The 26,924-nt window shown below is 41.3% G+C and overlaps 3 protein-coding genes across 6 annotated transcripts in view; 1 reads left to right on the forward strand and 2 right to left on the reverse strand.

Moving 5' to 3' along the window:
- LOC117815724 (bromodomain-containing protein 4-like) overlaps window positions 1-743 on the reverse strand; it is a 36,249-nt gene extending 35,506 nt beyond the window's left edge. For 2 of the 4 annotated variants that reach the window (XM_034687607.1, XM_034687609.1), the window contains exon 1: window positions 662-722. The gene's annotated coding sequence lies outside the window, so the exon portion shown is untranslated. Of the gene's footprint in view, window positions 1-661 lie in introns of all 4 variants that reach the window. The other 2 variants (XM_034687605.1, XM_034687606.1) reach the window with 2 other exon arrangements.
- A 2,342-nt stretch (window positions 744-3,085) lies between these two features.
- Window positions 3,086-13,505, reverse strand: akap8l (A kinase (PRKA) anchor protein 8-like). The gene is made up of 13 exons (XM_034687614.1): window positions 13,350-13,505; window positions 12,707-12,745; window positions 11,078-11,321; window positions 8,078-8,687; window positions 7,435-7,549; window positions 7,295-7,344; window positions 6,019-6,043; window positions 5,807-5,912; window positions 5,360-5,501; window positions 5,070-5,175; window positions 4,850-4,980; window positions 4,553-4,648; window positions 3,086-4,250 (listed from the first exon to the last, which is right to left on the reverse strand). The coding sequence occupies exons 1-13, from the start codon at window positions 13,372-13,374 to the stop codon at window positions 3,792-3,794; spliced, it is 2,148 nt and encodes a 715-aa protein (XP_034543505.1). The 5' UTR covers window positions 13,375-13,505; the 3' UTR covers window positions 3,086-3,791.
- Window positions 13,506-16,387: 2,882 nt separating this feature from the next.
- LOC117815742 (zinc finger protein GLIS2-like) overlaps window positions 16,388-26,924 on the forward strand; it is a 46,402-nt gene continuing 35,865 nt past the window's right edge. Inside the window, exon 1 of the mRNA XM_034687635.1 lies at window positions 16,388-16,828. The gene's annotated coding sequence lies outside the window, so the exon portion shown is untranslated. The remainder of the gene's footprint in view (window positions 16,829-26,924) is intronic.

The raw sequence follows: 26,924 nt of genomic DNA on the forward strand, positions 1-26,924 counted from the left end.
AGTATTACGTATTACATCCATAAATGAGAACGTAGAGACACTAAAATCCACACACAGTCAGCTTGTACACCTCTGCCTTGGTAACCTTTCCTGTCAGTACACCGCCATGTCTACTGAGAGCAAGTGACAGCTCCGTGCGTAAATGTCTTTCCAGAATACAACTAGGGACGGGGTTGATATTCTGATATTCTCCAAATGACGTACGTTCACTTCAACATGAGCTCCTGCGCCACCGCGCGTAAAGTACGCAGCTGAGGAGCCGTAACTCCTGTCAGGAATCCGGCCTGCGGGGCTACAAACAAACAGCCGAGCAGCTAACAGGCTAGCGTGTGAGCGACCTGCAGCTAACTGACAGCACAGAGGCTCCACTGCTACCACATGGACCTTCAGACACGCTTTAAGACACGAAGGAGACAGTATCAAACACGCACACTTACACTTAATGTTGCTGATTTAAAAGAAAAGAGTGTATCTCGTGTGTCCGAACCGGTGCGAGGCCTGTGAAGACAGCTCATGCTCCGTTTGGCGAAGCGCACACTGACAGCGCGCGGAAAACGCCCTCCATGCCCCCTGTTCACCCTCCTCACTGTTCCCAGAGTGCTCCCCTTTCGTTTGATATACCAGTATCCTCTATATACACTCATATAAAGGTTTTTTTTACCTTCTTCAGTCGGTTGTCAGCGCTCGCAGACCTTCCTCGCCCCAAATCCAGAACAAACAGTCCCGTTTGACGTCGATGACGTCAGACGCAAAGGGGGCGGGACCAGGGTTTGTCATTCAAAATGTCACCCACAGCTCCTCCCCCTCCTCCCCCGTAAACATCATGCAACACCATGTCATTATTTCTCCTGGGAAATAAGACAATTATTATTATCGTATACATGTTAATATGGATCTCATTTTTTTAATGTTATCAAAGATTGCACAGGCGAGTAACCGAGTAAAAATTATATAAATATAGCTATAAAAAAAGTGTTAAGCAAATGAATATGTATAATCTTACACCGTATATAATGTATAATAATATGAGAATATATTCTCCAAGCAGAATTCCATATTTTATTTTTTTTATCATTTAACTACTTTTTTCTTTTTATGTAAAAGCCACCTCTGCTACTCACCACTGCACTATTATCATATTATTTTAGCCTGTACATGTTAGTCATGCCTACTTGTTGTTCTTTTGTAATTATAGCTGATGTTATTGTTATTATATTTTTATTTTTATTTGTGTGTCTTATTCTTATGCCTTGAACAAAGAGAGCACAGTTTACCAAGTCAAATTCCTTGTGTGTTCAAGCATACCTGGCCAATAAAGCTGATTCTGATTCTGATTCTGAATATGTGAGTATTATCAGCTCAGTTCTTGACACGTTTGTTGTTCTCTTTAAAACTGTATCTAGTCTAGATAAGGGGTTCCCAAAGTGTGGGTCGGGACCCCCTGCGGAGTCACAAGACACAAATGGGGGGTCGTGAGATGTCTTCCAGAATGTCTAAAAATATTTGTATTATTATTATTGTTGTTGTTATTATTATTATTATTATTATTATTATTATCATAAGTTTATTACCCGTCTTTCTTACTGATCTTCTAGTTGTGTCCGCTTGATTCTGATTGGTCAAAACCCCTTGACAACCCCTTGACAGTGGTTATTAACTTTCACTAACATGAGCAACAACAGAGCCAAACTGGTCAAGACCCCCCTGGATTTTTTTTCAAATTTTTTTTTCATCATTTGTTCATATCTAAGCTAATATACTTGATATAGTAGACGCCATGTTGACCAATCAAAACAAAGTTCTGCTGTGAGCAGAGCTGGGGCTGAACACTGTGAGAGCTAAGCAGCGAAAGGAAAAAACTGGGAGCCAGCTCTCTCAATGCAAGCCAGATCTTCTGATTCACTATAAAGCATCAGCTCTCAGAGCCGCAGCTTTTGATCGTGACACATCACTAAGGGTTAGGGTTATGATTAGGGTTATTATTAGGGTTAGGATTAAGGATAGGGTTAAGGTTAGGGTTAGGGTTATGATTAGGGTTAGGGTTATGATAAAGGTTAGGGTTAGGGTTATGATGAGGGTTAGGGTTGTGATTAGGGTTATGATTAGGGATAGGGTTATGATAAGGGTTAGGGTTAGGGTTATGATTAGGGTTAGGGTTGTGATTAGGGTTAGGGTTATGATAAGGGTTAGGGTTATGATAAGGGTTAGGGTTGTGATTAGGGTTATAAGGGTCAGGGTTGTGATTAGGGTTAGGGTTATGATAAGGGTTGGGGTTGTGATTAGTGTTATGATTAGGGTTAGGGTTATGATTAGAGTTAGGGTTGTGATTAGGGTTAGGGTTATGGTTAGTGTTAGGGTTATGGTTATGGCTGGCTTGAGAAGCTTGAGGTAAGATGCTTCTTTATTTGCATGTTGAATGGGACTTTTTGGAGGGAGAGGGGCTCTTTCCATTGAACATTTTGAATGGGACTTTGTTGGGATTGCATTTTTGTCAATTTTCGAATGGGTTGGGCTAGGGGGATGAGTTATATTTAACTCAACATTCATGTTCTTGTTCTTCAGTGAAAGAATTGATTGTTCAATAAAATATTTAACACTTGATAAAGTCCTAATAACAAATAAATCTGTTTTAATTATATCATTTTCGACAGATGTCCGCTTATATCAAACCAAATGTCAATGTTTGGATATGGTACCTTTCCATTCAATTACCCATAATAAAAAAATTGACAAAATGAGTAGCTAAACTTGAAATAAAACCTTGAAAATAGAAAATGTAATGAGTTTTCTGCCTTTCTTTGTTTTCCTGATGACTCCTAAGGTTAGGGTTAGTGAACAGTTAATTATCAAAAGCATCAGTAGCAGTAGATTAATTCATAAAGGCACAGGAAGCACAGCCACATGCTCATATAGGTAGGCTAAATTTATACAGACCAGCTAAATGAAGCCACATTTAATTACTTTGAGGGACAGCAGGGGTCTTTGGCACTTTTTTGGGGTTCGTGGGCTGAAAAGTTTGGGAACCCCTGATTTAGACAAACTCTCTCTGAAACTTTCAGAGCAAGTAAACCTTTGAGTTAAAAAATGATGAAACCGTTTTTTTTATTCAAGAAGTTTATTTCCTACTCAGAGTGAAACAAGATAGTTACATGGTTGATATGAATTATGAATAGTCCATATTTCATAGACACAGCGTCCTCAGTTATCATCTCAGCTGCAGAATATCAATCCCACACCTGCTCTACATTGTACCAGGAAGTTGGAAAATCATCATCAATGCTCATCACTGACAGAATGCTAACGCTAATAAGAAAACATACACAATATCCCTCCACTCAACAATACTTGTGAATTTTCAGGCAACTCTAAGCAAGGGAATAATAAAAAAAAAAAAAAGTACTTTAAACAAAAGGCACAAATAAAAGTCTTAAGGAGAAATGTTCGGGGAAATACGCCTGTTTGCTGTCTGACTGAGTTCAAGTGAGGAAATAAATAGTTTGGGTAGACCACTGGCTGGCTCCCTCAAGTCTGCTTTCTACCAACATCCCCAAAAGAGAGCGGGTAGAAAAATATAACACAGTAATGTAATCTTGTAACACTCAGAAGGTAAGAGAATAAGAGAATTTCCCAAAATTAAGAACTAATCTTGAACTAAAAACAAAATAAAAATAAGACGTGCTTAAAGTCATTAGACGGTGGAGAATGGAAGGAGCAGGAAGGTTTATTCTTTAAGATGCGCCTGGCATTGAAATGGGGTTAAAAGGGTCATCAACTGGTCCGTGCTGAGAAAGTCATTCATCTTTCCCGTCTACTTCCTCAACTTCCTCCGCTTCCTCATCGCCCTCTGCTGCCGCTACTCCCTCTACTCCTTCATCCTCCTCCTCCTCCTCTTCCTCGCCGGGTAATCCCTCTTCGCCAATCTCATCATGAACCACGAATCCCTCCTCTTCCTCTTCCCCGACTTCAAAACCTTCCTCCTCTTCCTGGTTGCCCTGCTCCTCCTCTCCCTCTGCCTCCACGACAGGCTCCCCGTCCTCCTCCTCCATCTTTTCCTCCTCCACTACTGCCGCCGCCGCTTCACCCTCAACAGCCTCTTGGCCAGCCTCTTCCTCCGCGGTCAGTTCTTCTGTTGCTGTCTTGTCTGTCTGGCCATCCGCTGTCTCATTGGTCAACTCCAGCTCAGACACGTCCATCACCATGGAGTCCTCTGGGTCCTGGTCGTCTTGGTTGCCGAGGAATGGGTTTTCACCCTGACAATGAAAGAAAGATTTTCAGCACATTTGCTCTTCTAGTTGCCGCTGCGTCCATGAACACTTGTAGGCTATACAGTCTGGATTCATGTAACAAACCAGGTACTAGGGATGGGCAATGATTTTAGAATATTCGTTCACTTTGTGAGGTTTCGGGGACTGTGTTGTTAAAGCTGGGTCAGCAGCAGATTTAAAGTGTCGGCTTTAGATGTTTACAAAATGGACATGTGCAGAAATGTAGCAAAAGTTGTAGATTTTCAGAACAAAGAGTAGTACAAGCATTGACATGACACTCTACTAACCTTGAGGTAGCTCTCAAGCTTCTTGCCAATGAGTTTGTGGTTGAGGATGCTGCGAGCAACAGACAAACTGGCCCTCTTGGACTGCTCCATCATGCCCTGGAATCACACACAGAAAAGAACCAACTCAATGACAGTTCACAGAACAGTGACAAAACACCCTGCCGTGGTCATGGTTTCAACTAGACCTGCATGACCTTTTGTTGCAGTCTTCAGGTGTTTTTTTAAACCATGCAAATAGGACGAGGTACATTGAGTTTTCCACAGAACAACAATCACTTCAGGTGTAATCCACCGTACCTTTCTGTTGTAGTTATGGTCAGGAGACTTGATGTGTTTCTGGATCAGGTGGGGCTGCATGGGAATGAAAAGGTCACAAGCTGCACAGTGTGCAGCCTCCACTTTCCTCATGAAGTGCTCCATTCCCAGATCTGTGCAGAGGTGAGACATATTTGTAATGATCAATCTCTTATCTTCTCTACTTCCCACTCATGTGCACTCATCTCCAGCTGCTGCTTACCTCTTGTGAGGTCTTGCTCTTTGTAGACCTGGCAGATGGCTGCGCTGTGGTTTTCCAGCTGGCCTACCCTCTGCTCTGTCTTCTTGAACTTATTCAGCAAATACTCCTAAAAAAAAAGCACAAAACAATGTTTGACAAGTTCACATTTAATGACACAGAACTTTGAACATTCCACCATCCCTGCATGTGTACGACTGACATCGAGTTTCTTTTTGGAGTTAAAGCGATGGAGGACATAAAACCATGAAGTGTATCTAAATAAAGTGTGATGTTTGAGAGGGCTGAGTTACCTGGAGGAAGTCTGTGGTGGGCTTGGACAGCTGGCTGGACAGGAACTTAAAGCTGTCCTTGTGGAAGCGACTCTCCAGATGAGTCTCCATTTCCTCCTTGTAGAACGAACGGAACTTGCACACAGAGCATGCAAACATTACCCTGGGGGGAAAAAACAAGGTCCGTCAAAAAAGTGCGATGTGATTAAAGAGTGAATGAAGCAGTCAGTGGTTGTAACATGACTTGCGTAATATTCGAGTAATAATTGTGGAGTAGATGCCAATGATTATCGAATAGTATTTCGGCTTGAAATGCCCATCCCTACTAGGGATGTGGCTCTAATCACAGACTCCAGTGTACTAACTGTAATCTAATCAATGTGTAGAAAGGAGTTTGGTTAATTTAATGTTGTTTAAAAGAGGAAAGGCAGGAGAGGTCACAAAGGCTGAATTCACTTCATCTCTTACCTTTCCAGGAAGCCCCTTCTCTTCCTCATTTTGGGGTGCTTGTCCTGGCCCGGGGTCGAGGTCTGTTTTCCTTGAGGACTTTTCTTTTCTTCCTGTTTTGCTGGAGCTAAGCATAAGAACACATGTAAGGCATTTCTCCATGTTCATTTAAAAGTTACAGACAAGGATCTAAAAAAGAATAAAGTCAGAGGACGGTCTGTGATTGAGCTCACCTTTGTCTCCCTCTGCAGCAGGCTCCTGTGAAGAATAGACTTCTGTTACTTAGTGTTTAGAAAAGGTGAACAACAGCTGGAAGAGACTGTTTATTTTTATTTCAGATTCAAACACAATATACAAAGATCCGATGTAAACAACTACCAATGTCATCAGAAAATGTTTCTGGGATTTAACCAAACTACAGTTATAGTGTTTTTCGACCAGAGGAACTTCACCCTGGAACTATGTGTGTTTCGACCGGTGGACCCAGGGTCTAAATTTAGTTCAGGGGTAGATAATCTCCCCCCTAAAACAGCCCCTTTCGGGGGGCGGGTCCTGAACGTATCTGATTGGTAGATTAACCTTAACATCACACACAAGTGATTAACCTGATTTCCCTTTCTTTAATTCTTCTTTAATCTTTTTTGTATGTGTGTGTACTTTTCAAAATAAGAAGCTGTGATTCCCTTGATTTAGCAGCCCACCGCAAATGCGTCTCTCCCGGTGTTACTGTTTTAAAAGTGACCCTGAGTGACCTGAGGTTTCACAGCTGTTGAAACACAGAGGGAGTTCTTGGGAATGCATACTAGTTTAGTTTCGTCTTTGTTTTACTGCCTTCTAATGGTCTGGTGGTGTAGTGCATTTACTTTTTTCCCCCTCCATACGTCACTGGCCTGATTGGCACAATGTTCCCCGGGACTTCAACCCGCGGTCGAAACGCAGACAACAATGGGGGCACAGGGACCTTTTAGTTCCGGTTAAAGTAGTTCTTGGGGCTAAAAGACCCCGGAACTCTTGGTTGAAAATCACCATTACTTATAAAATTCAATCATGTGATTGGTATCAGACATAAAAATATGAGTAACTTAAAGCTCCTGTGAGGAGTTTTTTAGCTGATGAAATTGATAGCGATACCTCTCCATGACCTACCAAAGCAAACAAGACCATCTTTAATATGATTGAGAACCTCTAAACTTGAATTCTAAGCACCTGAAAATGCTGTGACGAGGTAGGTGTCAGTATACTGAAGAAACAGCCTCTCTATACAATTTCAACAGCCAATATCCTCAATGTGGGATACATTTGACTGTTGACTGTAGAATAAGATGTACGTCTTTGACCACAGGGGGCTGACCAAATCCAAAAAAATCCTCAGCAGCTTTAATCCTAATCTGACTGGTTTATTGGTCAGACAAATCAGTCCATGAGGAAGTTCCCTTTTCTTTCTTTTAGCTTAATCTTGATTTTTACAAGGGGGGAGTTTGCGGTTGGAATCATGCAGGATTGACTCACCTCCACTGCGGCCTTGGGCTCACTGGCTTCACCGTTCTTCTCAACTTTTTCTAAAAGAGACAGAACACATCGGCATCAGACCACGTTGGACTTACAGCTGAGTGGTGTTTTTCTTAAATTACTGGAGGTGTATATATCACCTTGGGGAGCTTCCATCCCTTCACTCTCTGTCTTGTTCATCTTTGACTCAGGCTCGTCACCTGCAGTCGGCGTCTGCTTCCTCTTCTTCTGGACTTCCCGCTGAGGTTTCACCTGCTACGGTCCACAAAAAACCATTTAAACTCATAATGACGGGTACACACAACGGAGCAGTTACACATCAACACAGTGTTAGAATTGGACTGTAGAAATGATACACGGTTCTTCTCTGGGCATTTCCTTATCAATAGTCTTAGCCTTATCAGAAGACTACCCAGAGATGAGACGAGAGGACAAAAAGAACCAAATCAAATCCTCAAAATGAAATCATTTAGCACCCCCACAGGTAAACAAGTCAAAGAACTGGGCGAAAGAGTTCTCACTTGCCTTAACTGAACAAAAAAAGGGAAGTCCATGATGCATGTTTGACCAAGTCGAATAAGGGCGGGGCAGATTTTGAGGGGCAAGTGATGTTTCAAATGTGTGTCGGGGATCATTGTGTCAAACTGCTTAACATGGCACATAGCAGGTTCTAGCACTTTATGCTGACTTGCTAGTTGGTTGAGGATACAATAGGAGGGAATCAGAAAGGGCGCAACCATAGCCCAGTGTCTGAGGAGGTCTTATTTGGCTGGGGGTACTTACTTTGTTGAGGGGTCTCTTGCGGCCTCGCTGGCGGCCTGCCCGTGGGCCCCCTCCAAAATGCCTCCCAGGAAAGTCGTGAGGGCCTTGAATGGAGCCCTGGTGGAAGCCCCCACTCTCAGGGTACATGCGGTTGGACAGGAGGGATGGGAGCTTGCCTCTACCACCTCCTGGAGAGTGGCCATGGTGGGACTGGCCACCGCCGCCACCACTACCACTTCCCCGCCCGCCTCCGCCTAATGGAGTCGGGTCAGACCTGCGGTTTCCAAACCCTCCTCCAGCTCCTCGACCCCCGGCACTTCCACCCCTTCTGGGGGAACGTCGGCCCGCTCCGACCCATCCTCCTCCTCCAGAACCTCCCTGGACATTGCTGAAGGACTCCCTCATATTCTGTCGCATTTTAGCGACTCCATAGGAAGAGGAGGGGCTTTCAAAGCCTCCTCCTCCCCCTAGCCCAATTCCCCCTCCGAAGCCCGAGCCTCCTCGCTGTCCCAACAGCATGTTGTCCCCACGGCCATCGCCATAACCATAGCTACCGCCACCAGATCTGTAGAGATCTCGGAAGGAGGAGGGGGCGGAGGTGCGCGAGTCGAATGACTCGTACTGGTCATACCTGCAGGAGGGAGGGAGAGGGTTGATAGAGAAGAGCAGAGAGCAGGGGAGGCAGGGAGGGCAGTCAGGTTTGGATTTCTCCACCTGCTTTTCCTTCTCCTCCACGGTCTCGCTTCTCTTTTTTTGTTTTGTCACTCCCGGTTTTATTTTAGAAACCACAATAGATCAAAAAGTGATGATCCAACACAGGTTAGCATTCCACTTGTGGTGATTTATCAAATATTTGTTCTTCTCAATTTAACTTTCAGTGAACAGAAACTTATCCAACCACATTCTCTGTCTGAGCTCAAACAGGATCCTGCAGATTGGTGTGAATATGGTTTCTTATTGTGTGATGTCTCCAGACAGATACAAGGAGTGAGGCATCCTGGGAGTGGTCTGGATTTTGCTCAATACTCTAGAACGGGGGACAAAACGTAAAACTGGACTTTTTCATGAACAGGAGTGTTTTGTGAAAAACATCATGCTAAAGTCTGTACAATCATCTCTCTTGTGTAACCTAAGGCCAGAACACAGGGTTAGGTCACATGGGCGGTGAAAGAAAAGAGAGAATGAGTAAATCAAAAGGAAAGGCAACAAAAAGGAAATGTTCAAAGATGGCTATGAATGATGGACTGGACCTCATGAGCACCGATGTCAAATCTGAAACTACTGGAAACGTTCTCCAACAATAGGCCATGCACTTTTATGAAATCTAATGTGTTTGAGGAATCAAAACCAGCAATCAGACAAACCACGACATGACAAACTGTCAACAATCAAAGTATGATCTGATGCTGACACACTTAAGTATAGCCCAAGAGCAACACACATCATTTCCATCCAGAACAGGGGGCGAAGAAAACACACATCACCAAGGCTAAGTGGATACCAAGGCAGGCTTCACAGCCCGCTAACCCGGCCATCGTAACACAGTAACGTCTAAAACTCATTCTGTACTAAGGTCTATGTGTTTGCTTTAAGTATGCAACTTACAGGAATCTATGCCATCATCAAAACATGTCAGAGGCACACACTACACTGTCTGACTGTGACTCAAACTGCCTACATTAGATGCACCTTTTCATATCTCAGCAAATTTAAAGAGATTCTATTTCAGATTAGTCTCCACACGAGCGACACAAACGAGGCAACATTCAGAGTAGGGCTGGAGCATACAGAGGGACTGTGATAGGATTTATTTTTAACAAGAAATGTGATTACAATAATAATGTAAAAGTGATGTGTTCAGTTTTTACTGGTGGAAGTCAGAGTGGTTTTGAGAGGAGACCTCTGCCACTTATTTGGTCAAGTAAAGTGAAACCTAGCTGTCCCTCTCTAAATGTGTTCTGGTCTGAGGTATTTGGGACGTTGACTATTGTAACTGGGGTAAGACTGGTCCCTAATGCTTGTACTGTTTTGTTTGTTGTGTCTCCTCCTCCATCTATTCTTTCTCCAGCCAAGGACGTGTTGGCCTTTACGACTTTGCAGTCCTCTGTCCCACCTACACATTCAAGCTGGATTAAGAGTGTGCTTTATTTTCTCAAGCTTCAAAAGATTAGGCTGACCCTGGGTGGTAAAGCTCATATCTTTCAAAAAATCTGGGATTCTTTTTTATCTCATGTTGATAGCTCAGCCTGCTGTATGTCTTTAGATTGAGCATCACCATGGTGTGTCTTACTAGGTTTAGATTATTGCCTTCATTTGTTTATTTTTTTAATATATTTGCTTTTCGTCTTATGTTCTCCATTTTTGGAGTTCTATTTAGTTAATCTGGAGGGAGTATGTGTCGGGTGGGGGGTTATTTGTTGTTTTGTATTTCCTATGGCGTCTGTGTGTTTCTTTGTTCTAAAAAAAAAAGGGAAATGTACCAACCTATAATTTTGGATGCCAAAGCAGTACCTAATGAGAGACTGGGCTACTATTTTAAAGGCGACTTATTTCATGATTACATTTGTAGCTCCCAACATCTTGTGTTGAATAACACTTCTGTTTCATTAAACTACTTTTTTTTTACCAAGTTTGGTTATCTGTACTTTTACAATAAAGAATAAAGTCTGCACATAGTGACGTGCAGCTCCAGCACACAACAAAAAGCTGTATTCAAAAGTAAACAAATGACCTGCCAGGTTTGTACAAGCGTCTGTCTTTATCAGGGTACGCCACAAGGTGGCAGCAATACCATACACTATATTATGACTAATAAAAACATGGAGGAGTACGAAATAAGGACTGTGATCAGATCTCTGGCATATCCTCCAGCCCTTATTTGGGGAAAGCTTTCAAACCTAATGCCACTTTAAATCATGCTTGGTGGTTTGATCTGTTTAATAAGCTGAGGTAATACTCTGACTCTGATGTGTGCTTTGTTATCGGAGGAAAAGCATAAAGAAGGAGAGGAGGAGCTTTTACCTGTCACCACGAGTCCCTTTCAGGCCCCCTTCAAGTTGAGTGAGCATGTCCAGGCGCTGGTTGATCTTTGCAATGACCGCATCTGCATGTGTGCCCGTTGATGAGAGCAGGGACGATCCCGAGAGACCCCTCTTCATGTGGCCCCCTCCTCCTCCTCCGCCTCCTCCCCCTCCTCCTCCATAGCCACCGAGCCCCGACATGGAGTCTTTGTAACCTCCCCCATACAGATCGAAACCACCAGAGCCTGGTAGAGAAAGAAGTGAATGAATGTGTTTTACATTGATACTGTGATGAACTAACTGCATACATCACGTTGTGTTCTTTTATTTCTGATGGAGGGTGTTTTAAGAGATGTACTGCTGCAAAGGGAAACCTACAGTGTGTGGATACTAATTAACTTTATTGCAATTAGATAGGCTAGAATGCATGTTCCTCTGCTTTTATAGACCGATAACACCAGGCTACCCTTAGCCTGACAAAACATGTGACTTCAGTAAGCAAAAGTACTTTCACACATACAAATCTCTTTTGCATCAACAAATCGAAACCATTCCATGGCTGGTGATCTTACTAGTGCCAGAAAGTTCTAACCCTTATAAAGACTATGAGAACAAAGAGGGAATTTTCAAAGTAGGAAACTTTCCATGGGAATAAACAGGAATTTATGGGAATAAACCAGGAATTTACTGAATGAAATGTTGGCTCTTAATAAGGAACTTAAATATAGTTGGGGAAAATATATCTTAGCACAATCATGACTAAATCAACCAGGTTTAATGCAAGTACAGTTGAATATCTATGCTATTCCTCAATCACATGCACATAGCACACTGCTTACGGCTGGGCTATTGAGACCACGCCCCCTACATGTACTGTGCATTCCTCCATCATACGCACAGATGATTTCTAGAATCCTGCAGAGGCCAGGCTTGAGAAGCTTGAGGGAAGATGCTTTTTCATTTGCATGTTGAATGGGACTTTTTTTGGAGGAAGAGGGGCTCTTTTTATTTCACATTTTGAATGGGACTATGTTGGGATTGCATTTTTGAATGGGTTGGGTCGGGGGGGATAAGTAATATTCAACTCAACATTCATGTTTTTGTTCTTCAATGAAAGAATTGATTGTTCAATAAAATTTTTAACACTTAAAGTGTTTTGAATGGATGTCTGCTTATAACAAAACAAATATTTATGCCTGTATATCATACCCTTCCATTAAATTACCCTCAATTCCCATGGAAAGTTTCCAATTTCGACTATTTCCCAAATTCCCCAGCTTAACATCCCATGGAAATTAACAGGAAACTTCCTGGAAATGTTCCACCCCTTTACAACCCTAATCACGATACATCAGAGAGAACATTGTACATAAACAATGCTGTCTCCCTCGACATGGTTGGATGCATCTTACCTCAGTGGCTGAGGCCTGAGTGTGTTGGCCACACATTAAAGCCATTTTGATGAATTAAGATTAAACTTAAATTATCAGCTACACCCAGATTAACTGGTACCACTTTGATGGTGGTTGTTTTCCCACACTCCATAATCATCCTTAGTCACCACACACATGAATATTTTCCTCTTGCCACGCAGGCCTATTGTGTAGTGTGTCTTCATTTAGATTCTTACCTCTGCTGCCTGACCCTCCACCTCCCCAGCTGGAGTATCCTACAGAGGGAGAGAAAACATTACATCAAACAACAAGGTTTACATTACATCAAACTAAATACAAGGTGTTCCAGACAGAGGAATCAGAACACGGAGCTCAGAATAAGACTGCGTGGCTATATGGTCAAGTGAAGGGGGTGGTCTCCAGATAATACAGTAAATAACTATTTAAACCATGGGAAACAAATATGTTGAGGCGGCCATTTTCGTATCAATCCTTAAGAAGTTATTCCAACATTGACTCCATTTTAACAAAACTGCCTTTAGCTCCAAACACGCCTCCAGAATCCTCACAAAGGCCACATCCCGACGTGTTAGCATGCTAGCTTATCACGACGGTTAGGGGGCTATTTTCACCTAACTGTTGTGCAGCTAACATCATTTTCACGTGCATTAAACGAATGAATGAGTCTTTGTATGATCAGAACATATAAATAAATGTTTCATTGCAGCTTTTGTTTTGTTCAAGCTGCAGCCGCCTGTTGTGCTTCAAGCTAAAACGCGGATCAAGCTAACGGCTAGCACACTGCGACGGTACCGTCTCTGCACCACGGGAGAGTTATATAACGAGAGGAAGAATGCATATTACAAAGAACAGAATTACCCGAGCCGTAGCCTCTGTTGTCCATGAATGCGTGAGTGTTACTGCGGTAGTTAGATGTAGAAACGCAGTGTTAGCTCCAGCAGTGTGACTCCTTCAGGGAATAGAACAAGAGTATTGTTCGCCTCTTCTTCTTCTTCTCTTGAGTTAATGGAGGATGGCAACCAAATTAAAAAGGTGCACACCGCCACCTACTGCCCGGAGTGTGAACTTCAGGTAACACTCTACATCAGTGGTGTCCAAACTTTTTTCAAAGAGGGCCACATTTGATGTTGTCAGAACACCTCAGGGCCAGTGGCTCCTAATGAGACTTAGTAATCATAAAAATTATATATGAAATATTTATTTAATAACAATTATTTTCAATAATTTATCAATAAATCAGTAACTAAGGAGTCCTCAGTTCTCCACAAGCCATGTAAACATTAGCAAACGTTATCTTCTTCTGGAGGAAAATGTTTTTCATTAGGGACTGGCAATGTGGAAATATTGCATCATTATTTTTCTATGGCAGGATCATGATCTGGACTTCATCACACTTCTTTTTCATGTTGTTTTTAAGACTTTTCTGACCAGCAGACAACAATTTCTTACTAAATAATTATTTACCTGCATTCTGAACATTTTTTATGCACCAATTTTTGCCTTTTCTGCACAATTTTTGCCTTTTCATAATTTTGATTGTGTCTTTCGTGTTTTCCGAACTTTTAGTGTTCATCAAGAACATTTTCACATCATGATAAAAACATTAATTTGAAAAACCTGTCAACTTTCAGAGTTCTTGTGTTTCTTCTATGTTGGTATCTTGCAGAATTTCCAGTGTTTTGGCTTTATACAAGTAGTCCATATGAAGCTTTTTGAGACGTTTCTGGAATGAATTCAGTTTTGTTTGTGCACTTGAAAGAACTAAAAATGCACAGAACCGAACTCAATCAAACCGAACCAGAACCGAACCAGAACCGAACCAGAACTAAACTCAAGCAAACAGAATCAGAACCAACTCAAGCAAACAGAACCAGAACCAAACTCAAGAGAACAGAACCAGAACCAGACTCAATTAAAAAGAACCAGAACCAAACTGGAGCAAACATTAATGTCCTCAGGTTGGCATAGATAAAAAATCAGTTGCCTTAGCTTGGATGGGCTGATCCCATTTCTCCTCTCAGTGAGTATTTGCCTTGTATTTGAGAAGACCCTCTCAGAAGGAACAGATGAAGCCACAATACACAGCCTCCCTTCCATCACCTGTATCCTATATCCTCACATGTGATTGGCCGCATGGCCCCCATGCTGACCAATGAAAACAAAGTTCTGCTGTGAGCAGGGCTGGGGCTGAGCACTGTGAGAGCTAAGCAGGGAACGGAAAAACTGGGAGCCGGCTCTCTCTCTTGATGCGAGCCGGCTCTTCTGATTCACTATAAAGCATCGGCTCTCAGAGCCACAGCTTTTAATCATGACACATCACTATTACTTACTCTCTCTCTAAAGTCTGAAACTGCTGTGGCATAAAGTGTGATCAACAAATACTGACAAAAGAGCTTTGTTTTTGCATTTTCCATGGCAGAGATTCTTGATACATGAAGCATGTGACTCTTCAAAAAAAGCAGGAGATTTATTGGGCGCCGTTTGTAAAGTTGCTCCTCATTTAACTCCAAAACATCTTTGGAAATATCACAACATGTTTTTAAATTACGTTTTTTATCACATTTAGAGCAATATTTGTAACCTTTTTCACATTTATTTTTCTCGTCACAAATATATTTAAGATAATAATACTGTTAAATCGAAATGCTAAATCTATGCGGCAGTATGAATTTGCATAACAGCTAAATAATTAGGTTTGCGGAGTAACATTTAACATTTAGAATTTAACATTTATATTTTATATTTATATTTGTATTTAATATTTTAACATTTAGAATTTAAAATTTAACATTTATATTTAACATTTATATTTATATTAACATTTAGATTTATTTTTAACATTTAGATTTATTTTTAACATTTAGATTCAATGCTGAACAGTTAGATTTATATTTAATATTTAGATTTATAGTTAGCATTTGGATTTAACAGTGACTTTAACTTAATATATTTTTCACAACAATATTAAATGTGGAGAAGATCACAAATATTCCTCTAAGAGTGATTAAAAAAAGTGACTTTAAAAATTCACTCTACATTTTTATGACGTTTTGGAGCTAAATGTGGAGAATTGTAGTTGTTATTTTCAGTGTGCACAACTTTAGAAACGGCGCCCCATAGAGATTTGTGTTAAAAACACAACATTTAGCCTTCAAGACAAGATCAGCAAAGACCATTTGGTCCACTGTGGCCAACACTGACACCAATTTAAAGTTCCTTACAGGAGCTTTAAAGAAGTCTCTTATGAAGCACTTTAGCATCCCAGAATTCCAGTGATATTAAAGACAGTTTTTGGAGATGAATATTTTGAATATTAAAGTTCTTTCAGCAACGTACAAGTTAATGCCCAGGGGGAAAGGAGTTTCTTGCTGAAAAGTTCCAGGATTGAGTGAGTAATATTTGTATTATTACTGCCAACAAATGCCATGTCTAAGCAATCACACAATCATAGCTTGGTATTTCTGTAGCCCTCCTCTTCTCCTCCCAGCTTTTCCATCAGTGAATAAAGGGCTGCAGTTCCTCAGCCATCCGTTTGCTCTCATGTCTCATTTATTCTTTCAATGCTTTAGCAACACAGATGTATTTACATACCACTGAATCAAATTCAGGCTGGCTTATGTTTTTGTTTTTCACACACACACACACACACACACACACACACACACACACACACACACACACACACACACACACACTGCACAGACTATCGTGAGAGTCAACAGCTGGCTGAGGAAGCTGGATCTCTGGCATTTCTCTCTATCCTTTCCACTCCTCCAGAGTCTCTCTCTCTCTCTCTCTCTCTCTCTCTCTCTCTCTCTCTCTCTCTCTCTTCCTCTCTCTCTCCCTCCCTCCCTCCCTCAGACAGCCTCTTCCCTCCTCTCAGTCTGTAGAAGTTCAGTTGACCAGCGTCGCAACTGGGCGATGCGCCTCCAGGACAGCGTTTACCTTTTCGCGGCGGTTTTGACGCTCACATCGCAGCCTTCATCTTCACATCTTCAACTATCTGAATGATTCTTGTGTTTCTTCACCGCTTCTGTAAACTCTTTCATTAACGCCTCTTTAATCTGAAGAGAAAATCTATTATCAGGACAAGGTTTTGGATCTGAAACCGGCTGCTCGCACCAAACATATTTTCCTCTTGTGGGAGGATTTTGATACCGACATCGCAGGCTACTTTATTTTGTAACTTGATCGAGGATGGTAGAGAAAACGCTGGACAAACTCGCTTCATGTTGAATTTTTGTCCTCAGTTTGTGTGAATTGGAGACTCAGAAGCATCTTTGGAAAAACAACAGAGAGCAGAGGAGGCTGTTTCACTGTCTACAGACTCTTTTAAGGTAAATCTGACTTTTCTTTTTCACCTTAACAAACAATTAGATGAGATTCAATTTATTGTCATTGGGCTTGTCACAGGTACAAGCAATGAAATATAGATTGCATCTAACCAGAAGTGCTTTAGCAGTAAATTAAATAGATAATACAGAATATACAGAGTTATGAATGATGAATAAATATAATATAATATTTATCTACACGAGTGACTATTGCTACAGGTATGTACAGGCTATGAACAGGCTATGACTATTGTTATGGTATACATTAGACTATACAGTACAGTAGTGCAAAGTGATTATAGGAGATTTACATTATTTCTTTTACAGATGAAAATGAAAATATCCTTACTGTCACTCTAGTTTAAATGGTCTGTTCTGAACCAAGTGGTCCTCTATCTGTTGAACTCCTCAGACCAATGTTGTTATGATTGGGAGTTACCAATTGAACCATTAGATATAACATCAAGTCCTTAATCAAACAGAATGAACAAAACCACACCTGAGGTATTGAACAAGAAAACAGATATTGATAAATTAACTTGGATGAAGGTAGAACTGCTTCTTTGATAAGAGTGAAATTATTATACTTGTCTTCTTTACCCTTTTCTTGTATTTGACGTGTCAAAACACATGATCCTAGTAACATAAGTGATCATTCAGATGATGTTTAGTGTTTTATTAAATGTGAATGTGTACATTTGTATATGTGTGGATGTACATCATATTATCTCGAGCACAGTGAAAGTTAAAACATTCATTTACTTACTATGGTTTTGTGTTGACATCTGCCAAATGAATGACCAATTTGTTTTCTGGACCCCAGGAAGAATAGCTGAAGCTTATGCTTGTGCTAATGGGGATCCTAATAAAGAAAGAAAGAAAGTATTGCATGACAGTTTCAGACATACATAAAGTAAGGACATTTACGGCCATATTTGTAACAAAGATACTTACTGTGTACTAAAAGCTGTTTGCTGTGAGTAGAAATTGAAACTAGTGTTAAAGACCACTTTCACAAAGAGAGAACCTTCAGTTTGAAACATCTGTAAGTGTGAATGATTGGTATTTGAAGTCATGTTTACGCAATTAATGTAGTTTAAAATTCAGTGATGTCATATAAAATTCCTCCTAGATCTTTATATCTTCATGGAGTTCCACAAGGCTCTATCCTGGGCCCAGGTTTAATCTCTTTAAGACTTCATAGAAATGTAAAAAGGTGATTTGATTTAGATTGGTGCAGCCTTTGGACAAATTAAAGCTGAGGGGAAAGCTAATGTAAAGTAAGCCACAAGAGAAGAGAACGATGAAGAGAAAATGCTGGGACCAGTTGGATATGTGACAATTAAAATGGAGCATTTTTCTATTTTTTTCCATTCAGTTTCTTTCAAAAGCAAACCCAAAAATCCTTCAGTAATTAAGCAGAAACAGACTTTTGTCTGACTCTTCCAAGGTTGGAAAGCAGTCCTTGAAGAGCCAATAAAGTCTGCCAATACACGTCCAAATTTTTTGGTTGAATCTGGCTAAAGGAATAAGAACAACTGGGGAGATCCTGGCATTGATTTCTGCTCACCCTCCAACAGTTTTGACTCCTTTTTTCCAGAGAGGAGAAAGACAAAAACAGTCCCTCAGTAAACGGAGAAAATCAGCAGCTTCATTTGGACACCTTATCAAGTGATGGTCATATATGAGTTACATGCTGTCAGTGTGTGCTCTAAGTATAGGCTGAGATGTCTTTAGACTAGGTTACTTTATGTTAGGTTACTCTCTTTGTACCCACGGGTAGATTTGGTTTACAGTGAGTCTGCCTCCTGTTACACACAAACAACACATATACAAGATATGACAGACACAGTGCTCAGTGCAACTCTCACTGCTGGTCGCAGTGTGTGCATGCACCTTAAACAACACCAACACTCTTAGAAGGACATCTGAAATATGGCACATTATCAAAGTTATCATGAAGAGTGGTGGTCTTCTTTTTTTTTACAAACAGCATCTCACTTTGCTTTAAAGAAACAAGTCTGCACAAGGATTCATTCAAAATGTCACCATGTTGTTGTTGTTGTTGTTGACACACTTGAGACTGGGGGAAAAGCCTGTTGTGAAAGAGAGCATGAAAGATGAATGGAATGGGATAATGGTGCACACAAAGGGTAATCAGGCGGGTTACTAAAGTGAGCGGACTTTGTTGGAATGAGGGAAGTCGGGAAAGTTGATGTATGATTGCTAATGCATGAATGGAAAGTCCTGCAGTGGAGGTAAGGTGGTTGGGTAGATGTGTAAAATGCTTACATTTGGTGGGTTTTACTTCATTGTTAGTTCTCAGTTCTTCAAGTTAAAAGTTGTAGTTACCCTAAATAGTGTGCTGATGATTTGTTGTTATTCTGCTACTATGAGTGTCAGATAACCTAAATTCAATATTGGACATTTTTAGCTAAGATGCAATCTATTATTTTGTTCAGCTTTGGGATTAGGATCCCTCTTTGGCATAAATGCTGCTTGTCAATATGTATGACCCAAGAGGCAACCTCTGGTCTAAAAATATGAGTCCAATGTGGAAGTGCTAAAAACTGCAGTTCATCGAGGATCCGCTTGAGGCTGGCTCTGGAAGTACCGGAAACCACATACACAGCAATTCAAAAAAGGCCAATCTTTACAGCAGAAATAAACATGTTTACAGCCTGGTACAACAAAAAAAAACAGTGTATTCTGGATAGCTAATTTCTCTATCGGCATACACTGTACTGGGGGAGGAGGTTTTTCTAACGCTGCAATTTGACGTCACGGATACTACGTCCATTTATTATACAATCTATGGTATGACCGTACTTTGTGGAACCAAGGTAGGGTGTTAGTGTAGAAGTTGGTCGTCTTACCACAAGCTTACATTCACACATGCAACAATCATTGGTATACTTTCTGAGATTTTCGGGGTGGGGTCATAGACTGTATAAATAATGGACGCAGTAGCTGTGACATCACCCACCTGTTTCTGAAACGCTGTATTGAAGCCAATTGTCAACCTAACTTCTGTCGAGGTAAAGAGGCGGGCTTTGAGCCTCCTAGCCAACAGCTACAGTGTTCCCGCCTGTCAATCAAGTCAGCTGTGCCTCTCGTAATGGAAAACTTGTAATCTTAATACCTTCAAAACTGCTGCGTTATGAAAAAATTGACCCCCCCGTACAGTGTGAGCCGATCCAGACTACACTCGTTTTTTGTACCAGGCTGTAAACATGTTTATTTCTGCTATAAATATCGTCTTTTTTGAGTTTCTGTGTATGTGGTTTCCGGTACTTCCGGAGCCAGCCTGAAGCAGATCCTCGATGAACTGCAATTTTTAACACTTCCACACTGGCTGCAATTCTCGCGGCCGGAGGTTGCCGCTTGGGTGGGATGCATTTATGAACAAGAACAGCAAACAAATTCCCCCTGACATTACCAGAATTTGTCCTGCTAGTCCCTAAAATGTCAATTTCAAGCCCAGCTCATGTGAGAAAGCAGCAGGAAATACTTGGGAAAATTCCCTGTGTGTGCAGCCAGGGAAGACCTGATGTTTATATCATGCAACCAGTGCAAACCATAGCAGCATGAGAAAAATCATCCGATTTTGAAGAGGGTGGATCATTTCCTGTGAAGACGTCTGCGTAAAAGAGGCTGAAGTTTCTTGTGTGCTTATTAAAAAAAGGAAACCGAACACCAGCACACTCCTGCGTACACACACACTCCCAGCTGAAACAGGGAGGAAATTAGACCTTTAATTCCTGTTTTTCATCACAGCAGTTTGGTTCATCAAATCTCACAAGTCCTCCACATGGATTACGACACTGCATCACAGAGCACCACTGACATGAGTCCTCATCTTGTCCATCAGTAACAGGTCTTCACACTTCCAACCTCAGCTGCTCAGAAGGTCATGCTTTTACCTAACTCAAGCTCTTCAGGGACCCAAAGGGAAGGGCAGGTTCAAGGAGGGGCCCGTGAGTGCGTCAGCTCCACTTGAAACCCCTTCCATTCTAATCTGAGATGCATCACGGTGGTCAGGGCGGAGAGGTCTGTGGAGGTTTAAGTGTGCGGGGGCAGCGATGTTGCAGGTTGCACTCTCGTTGCATCATGCTCTACAGACCGGACCCGGAGCCGAGCAAACTCCTTTCCTGTTGTCGTTGGGTGCGTCTGCCTCACAGCACACTTCCACCCACTCTGTCTGCAGCAGGGTGGGATTGTTGCTCATACGTATGGCATATATGAGTGTGTGTGTGTGTGTGTGAGAGAGAGATTGAGAGGGAGTTGTGCTTATATGGTGTGTTTGTAAAGGAATGAGTAAAGGATGGAAGACAGAGTCAATGTATGAAACAGAAAGAAAAGTGAACAGGTAAAGAAACAGGATAGAAGGAAGGAAAGAAAGAAATATCAAGAAGCTGAAGACGGATGAATTCATGAGCAAAGAAACAAAGACAGCATATAAAGGTGGAGAAAACGATAAACTTAGAGAAGAGAGAGAGGCAAAAGGACAAACCCAATGAAGGAAGGTACTCTGAGGGGTTGTGGGTTCATGGCGAGCAGAGGGGAAACAGATGGAATGAAAGATAATATCCAAAAAGAGAGGAGCAAGAAAGACATGATATTAGGGGCGAAGAAGAAACGAAAAATGAAGGATACACGCGAGGAAAGGAAGAAGGAGAGAGAAGGAAAGGAAGGAAAAAGTGAAAAAAGAAAGGAAGACAGAAAGAAAAGTTCAGGAAGAAAGAAAGAAAGAAAGAAAGAAAGAAAGAAAGAAAGAAAGAAAGAAAGGAACTAAAGAAGGAAGAAAGAAAGAAACTAAAGAAGGAAAGAAGGAAGAAAGAAAGGAACTAAAGAAGGATAGAGGGGATGAAGAAAGGAAGGAACTAAAGAAGGAAATAAGGAAGAAAGAAAGAAAGGAACTAAAGGAGGAAGAAAGAAAGAAACTAAAGAAGGAAAGAAGGAAGAAAGAAAGGAACTATAGAAGAATAGAAGGAAGAAAGAAAATAACTAAATAGGATAGAAGGAAGAAAGAAAGAAATGAACTATAGAAGGATAGAAGGAAGAAAGAAAATAACTACAGAAGGATAGAAGGATGGAAGGAAGAAAGAAAGGAACTAAAGAAGGAAAGAAGGAAGAAAGAAAGGAACTAAAGAAGGAAGAAAGAAAGGAAGTAAAGAAGGATAGAAGGAAGAAAGAAACTATAGAAGGATAGAAGGAAGTAAGAAAGGAGGGAATGCAAAAAGGAAAGAAGAAAAGAAGGAAGGCATGGAAAAGAAGTAAGGAAAGCAGGCAGGCAGAAAGAAGGAAAGAAGAAAGGAAAGAGGGAAGGAAGAAAGAAAAATGAAGAAAGAAAAAAAAGCTGTAAAAAAAACAACTGCTGTAGGAAGAAATAAAAAAACTATTATCAAAAAAAGAAGTAAAGAAGAAGAGACGGAACAAAGTAAGAAATTGAAGAAAGAAAAGAAATAAACCAGGAAAGGAAAGGAAAGGACAGAAAGGAAGGATGGGAGGAAGAATGTAGAAAAGGAAGGGTAAAAGAGAAGGAAAGATAGAGACCCTCCACTCCAGCTGATGCAGACTCTCCTCCTCTCCCCATGTACCCCCTTCCCCTCTCCACCTTGAAGCCCCCTGCGTGGCTGCTGGCCTGGCCCCTCTGTTGTCTCCATACTCTGCTGCTGTTTACACATGATGGGTTGAGCGGGTTCAGCTCAGCTATAAAAGCACCACTCCCCCGTTTTCTCCCCTGCGGCTGAGGCAGGAATCAGGAGGCCTCGTACGAGAGGAGAGGGTGGGAGGTGAGGGTGGTGGTGGTGGTGGTGGAGAAGGAGGCCTTCGCTGATTCTCCTCTTCCTCTACTGTACATAACTCTTTTTGACTTTATTTTCTCCTCTCCTTCGCTCGGCTCGTCGGCGGGTTGTGGTCTCGTGTTTGGGCCCAGCCCTGGACCAGACATTCATTTTTCTCCTCTTAGTTTCTAACCGCTAACTAACCACTGGCTCCCTGCATCTCCTCCCCCCCCTCCTCCTCTTCCTCCCCCTCCTCCTCCTCCATCTTAGGAATGTCTTATTCACCTCCTCTCTCGGTCTCCGGTCTCTGATTCTTACACGCTAAAAGCTTGCATGCATCTCTTCCAACATCTGCAGATAAACACTCAAATCTGCACACATGCCCTGCTTACACAATCCAATAAACACTGACATGCACACTCACATTTGGACACACAATAGGCCCCCTCGTCAGTATGTGCCGACCACCTGTGAGGGTACACACACATCCATAAACCTCCCTTTCTTCTCCCTCTCTTTTTCCATTATCCTCCTGAGAGCCCAGCACGGAGGCCTTCACTTCCAAACCAAACACAGAGCAAATTCCACAAACCCCACCCCGACATCCCCCCCTCCATCGCTCCCTTTCTCCCCCCTTTTTTATTCTCCTCTCCCCTCAGTCCCTCTCTCTCTCGCTGCCTTATGCTCTTTCTCTTTTTCAGTTTGTGTTGAGGAGGGAGGCAAACTAAATACCGGCCTCCATTAGAAAAGACGTTTCGAAAATGTGAGGGGAGAAAAAGAGGACAAATGGAAAAAGAAGAGAAGATGTGTTGGAAAGGAAAGGGGATAATGAGTGAAAAGAGGGATGGAGTGCCATGACAGATGACTGTAAAGTCAAAATAGACTTCTCCTCATAGCTGTGAACTACAATAAAGAGACTGTTAGCTTAGTTTAGTTTTTTCAGCATGACTTTTTTTTGATGGTATTCATCCAATGTGTACTGAAGCAGCCTTACAAACAATGTAGACTTTGCTTATTGTAATCTAATGGATGTATTCTTACTATAATGTAGTTATCAGGCCCCTCTCCTTTGGAATCATCTACCAGTCAGGGTCCGGGAGGCAGACACCCTCTCCACTTTTAAAACTGTCCTTTTTGATAAAGCTTATAGTTAGAGTTGGATCAGGCTTGGACCAGCTTTTGTCATGCTGCTATAGGCCTAGACTGCCGGGGGAACTGGCGCACTGACACACTGGGATCCCAGCTCACCCCCTTGCCCCCAACCCCTTCATCACTTACTTTAACTCTGCCTGTCCCATTAAAGTTACTAACCATAGACCTTTCTGGAGTCCCTGAGCTCCATTGTCTCGTAGATTCCTCTGAGCTGCCGTAGACGTCTTCCTGCTGTGGACGTTCTGGACTCCAGCGGCAACAGCTTCTACTACTCGTCTCATCACTATCACCTCTCTCTTACTCCCCACTATCCCTCTTTCAAGACCCAACTCGGTCGAGGCATGATGGCTGTCTAACATGAGTCTGGTTCTGCTCGAGGTTTCTGCCTGTTAAAGGAAGTTTTTCCTCGCCACTGTAACTAGCTAAATACTGCGATGTGCAATGCTCATAGTGGATTAAGGTGGGGTCAGACTGAGTCTTTCCCTGTCTTGGTGTTGGGTCTCTGTTCATAATTTTAAATAGAGTGGCCTAGACCTCCTATGTTTGTAAAAGCGTCTTGAGATAATGTTTGTTGTGATTTGGCACTATACAAATAAAGATTGATTGATTGATTGATTGATTGATAACAAGGGTTAAAATTACCTGATTCTAATTAGTCATTACACCGCAGTCTGCTGTTTCTCTTTAGCAGACCGTTGCTATGAAGAACAGACCGTTGCTAGGATTGCAGCAGAGATCACAGACTAGGGCTGAATAAAAATCAATGCATGCATGTGAATCATTTCATCAGTGCACAGCAACACGTTTCCCCCAATTCAATATCCAATCAGGCAATCCTGGATTTGATTATTTTGGTTGTAATGAAGCCTAGCTCCTGTAATCTTGAGGCCCTTCTTTGTTCAGTCAACAATATATCAACATCATTGGGTAGTAGCATAAAGTCAGCACCTACAACATTAAAAGCTTCCACACATTTTGTCCAAACATTAGCTTATCCTAAAACAGGAGCAGAGGAAGTTAATAGCAGTAAGTGTAAGTTCTGAGGCCGTATTAAGATACTGCAACAAAACAATTTGAGCTGACACCTTGCTGAGGTTTTACAACTTGTGGCTGAAGCTAAACCAGCGGATCTCAAACAAATCAGCTTCATGACTCGTTTGTTTGCAAACTGCAGTAAAGCCCTGAGCATGCAGGGAAGATCACAGACACACGCTACTTACTAAATAAATAATTAATTGGACACTAATTATTGATTTGTAAATGATGTATCCATAATGGTTAACACTGTAGCTTTCTAAAAATAAGCTGACTTACCTCTATAACCAGGGGTGTGTCCAGAGAGTTGATCAGGGGGCACAGGCCCCGCTTAAAATCTGACTTGCTACCTCAGCGTACTAAACCATGATTGGTTATTTGCCTCACTTTTGTTTAAAGCAACTATTTGGACTGTTGTTGCAACCAAGCGGCAACCTCTGGTCTCAAAATATGAAGCCCATGCGGAAGTGTTATAAACTGCAATTCATCGAGCGTCCGTTTGAGGCTGGCTGCAGAAACACCGGAAACCACATACACACCCATTCAAAAAAGACAATCTTTGCAGCAGAAATAAACATGTCAAAAAACGGCTTCGGTCTGAAGAGCTAATCTCTCTATCAGCACACACTGTATGGGGAGTGAATTTTTTTCTAACGCGACAGTTCATAAGATATTGAGATTACGAGTTTTTGCCCAAATAAGGACATGACTGACAGGCGGGAACACATAGCTGTAAACTTGGTTGAGTTCAGCATAACCAATATGGCTCCTGCCGAAGATTGGCTTCAAAACTGCGCTCAGGAACAGATAGGTGACGTCACGGATACTACGTCCATATACAGTCTGTGGTTGCAACATGCTGCTTGTAGCCATTTATGGATTTCAATGTTCAATCAATAAATCAGACTTTATCTATAAAGCGCTTTTCATACAATGACATTGTAACACAAAGTGCTGTACAGAAAAAACAATTTAAAATAGAATAAATTAAGAAAAAGATCCCAGCCCCAGCCCCAGCCCCAGCCCCGACCCCGACCCCAAACCCACCCCACAATCCTAAGGTTAACAACACAATATGCAACAATAGTAATAAAAACAATAAAAACAAGATAAATAAATAAAAAATCTAAATAATTTGCTGAACGAACTGAGGAAACGCTCTCATGATATCTTAATGAGGAAACACTGGAGGTAAAATAAGATGTTAAAACTCAAAACAGGAAATTAAAATCACCAAAGTAAAATACATTTCTAAGATAATAAAAGACTAAAATATTAAACCATTAAAAGAAAATAAGACGAGAGACTTAAAATAAATAAATAAGTAAATAAATAAATAAAGTAGAATAAAAGTGACTAAATTTGAAATAGATAATAAATAAATAGATAAAACTGTTAAGAATAAAAATAAAACTTAGTTAAAAGCGAGACTAAAAAGGAAAGTCTTGAGTTTGCCTTTAAAAATATTTATGCTCTGTGCAGCCCTCAGATCCTCAGGCAGGGTGTTCCACAGGTGTGGGCCGTGATAATAAAAAGCTGCCTCACCGTGGGTCTTAGTTTTTACGTTTGGTACAATTAAAAGTCCGCCACCTGAAGACCTGAGGGCTCTCACTGGCTCATATGATGAAAGCAAATCTGATAAATAAGAAGGGCCAAGACCATTAAGAGATTTAAAAACCAATAAAATAATCTTAAAATCTATTCTAAATGTTGCACACTTTCTTTGTTTTAAAACTCCTGCACACTGTCTCACTGTCAAAAAATAACTGCACTGCAGCTACAAGCTAAGACTCAACATGCTTACAGTAGAAACGGTTCAGCCTCATGATTCAATAACTTTTTTCAGACAACTTTGTTGATCCCAAGAAGGGCAATTCATTTATAGCTTACCATACAACATTTAACATCTACAACACATCCATCATATATACATGCTACAAGTCACAAGTCAAGCACCGGGTCTGTACATGGGACCAGAGGGTCTGTGGAGGACAGCAATAAGTTAATGTAATAAATAAATAACAGTAAGATAAGACAATGATTAAAACACAATATAATCTCTTGTCATACCAATGTTCTTTAAAATGACTAAAAAGACTGCCGTCTGAGTTTAAAAGCCTGATAGC

Source organism: Notolabrus celidotus, chromosome 7 (genome assembly GCF_009762535.1).
Source record: "Notolabrus celidotus isolate fNotCel1 chromosome 7, fNotCel1.pri, whole genome shotgun sequence".
Taxonomy (NCBI): Eukaryota; Metazoa; Chordata; class Actinopteri; order Labriformes; family Labridae; genus Notolabrus; species Notolabrus celidotus.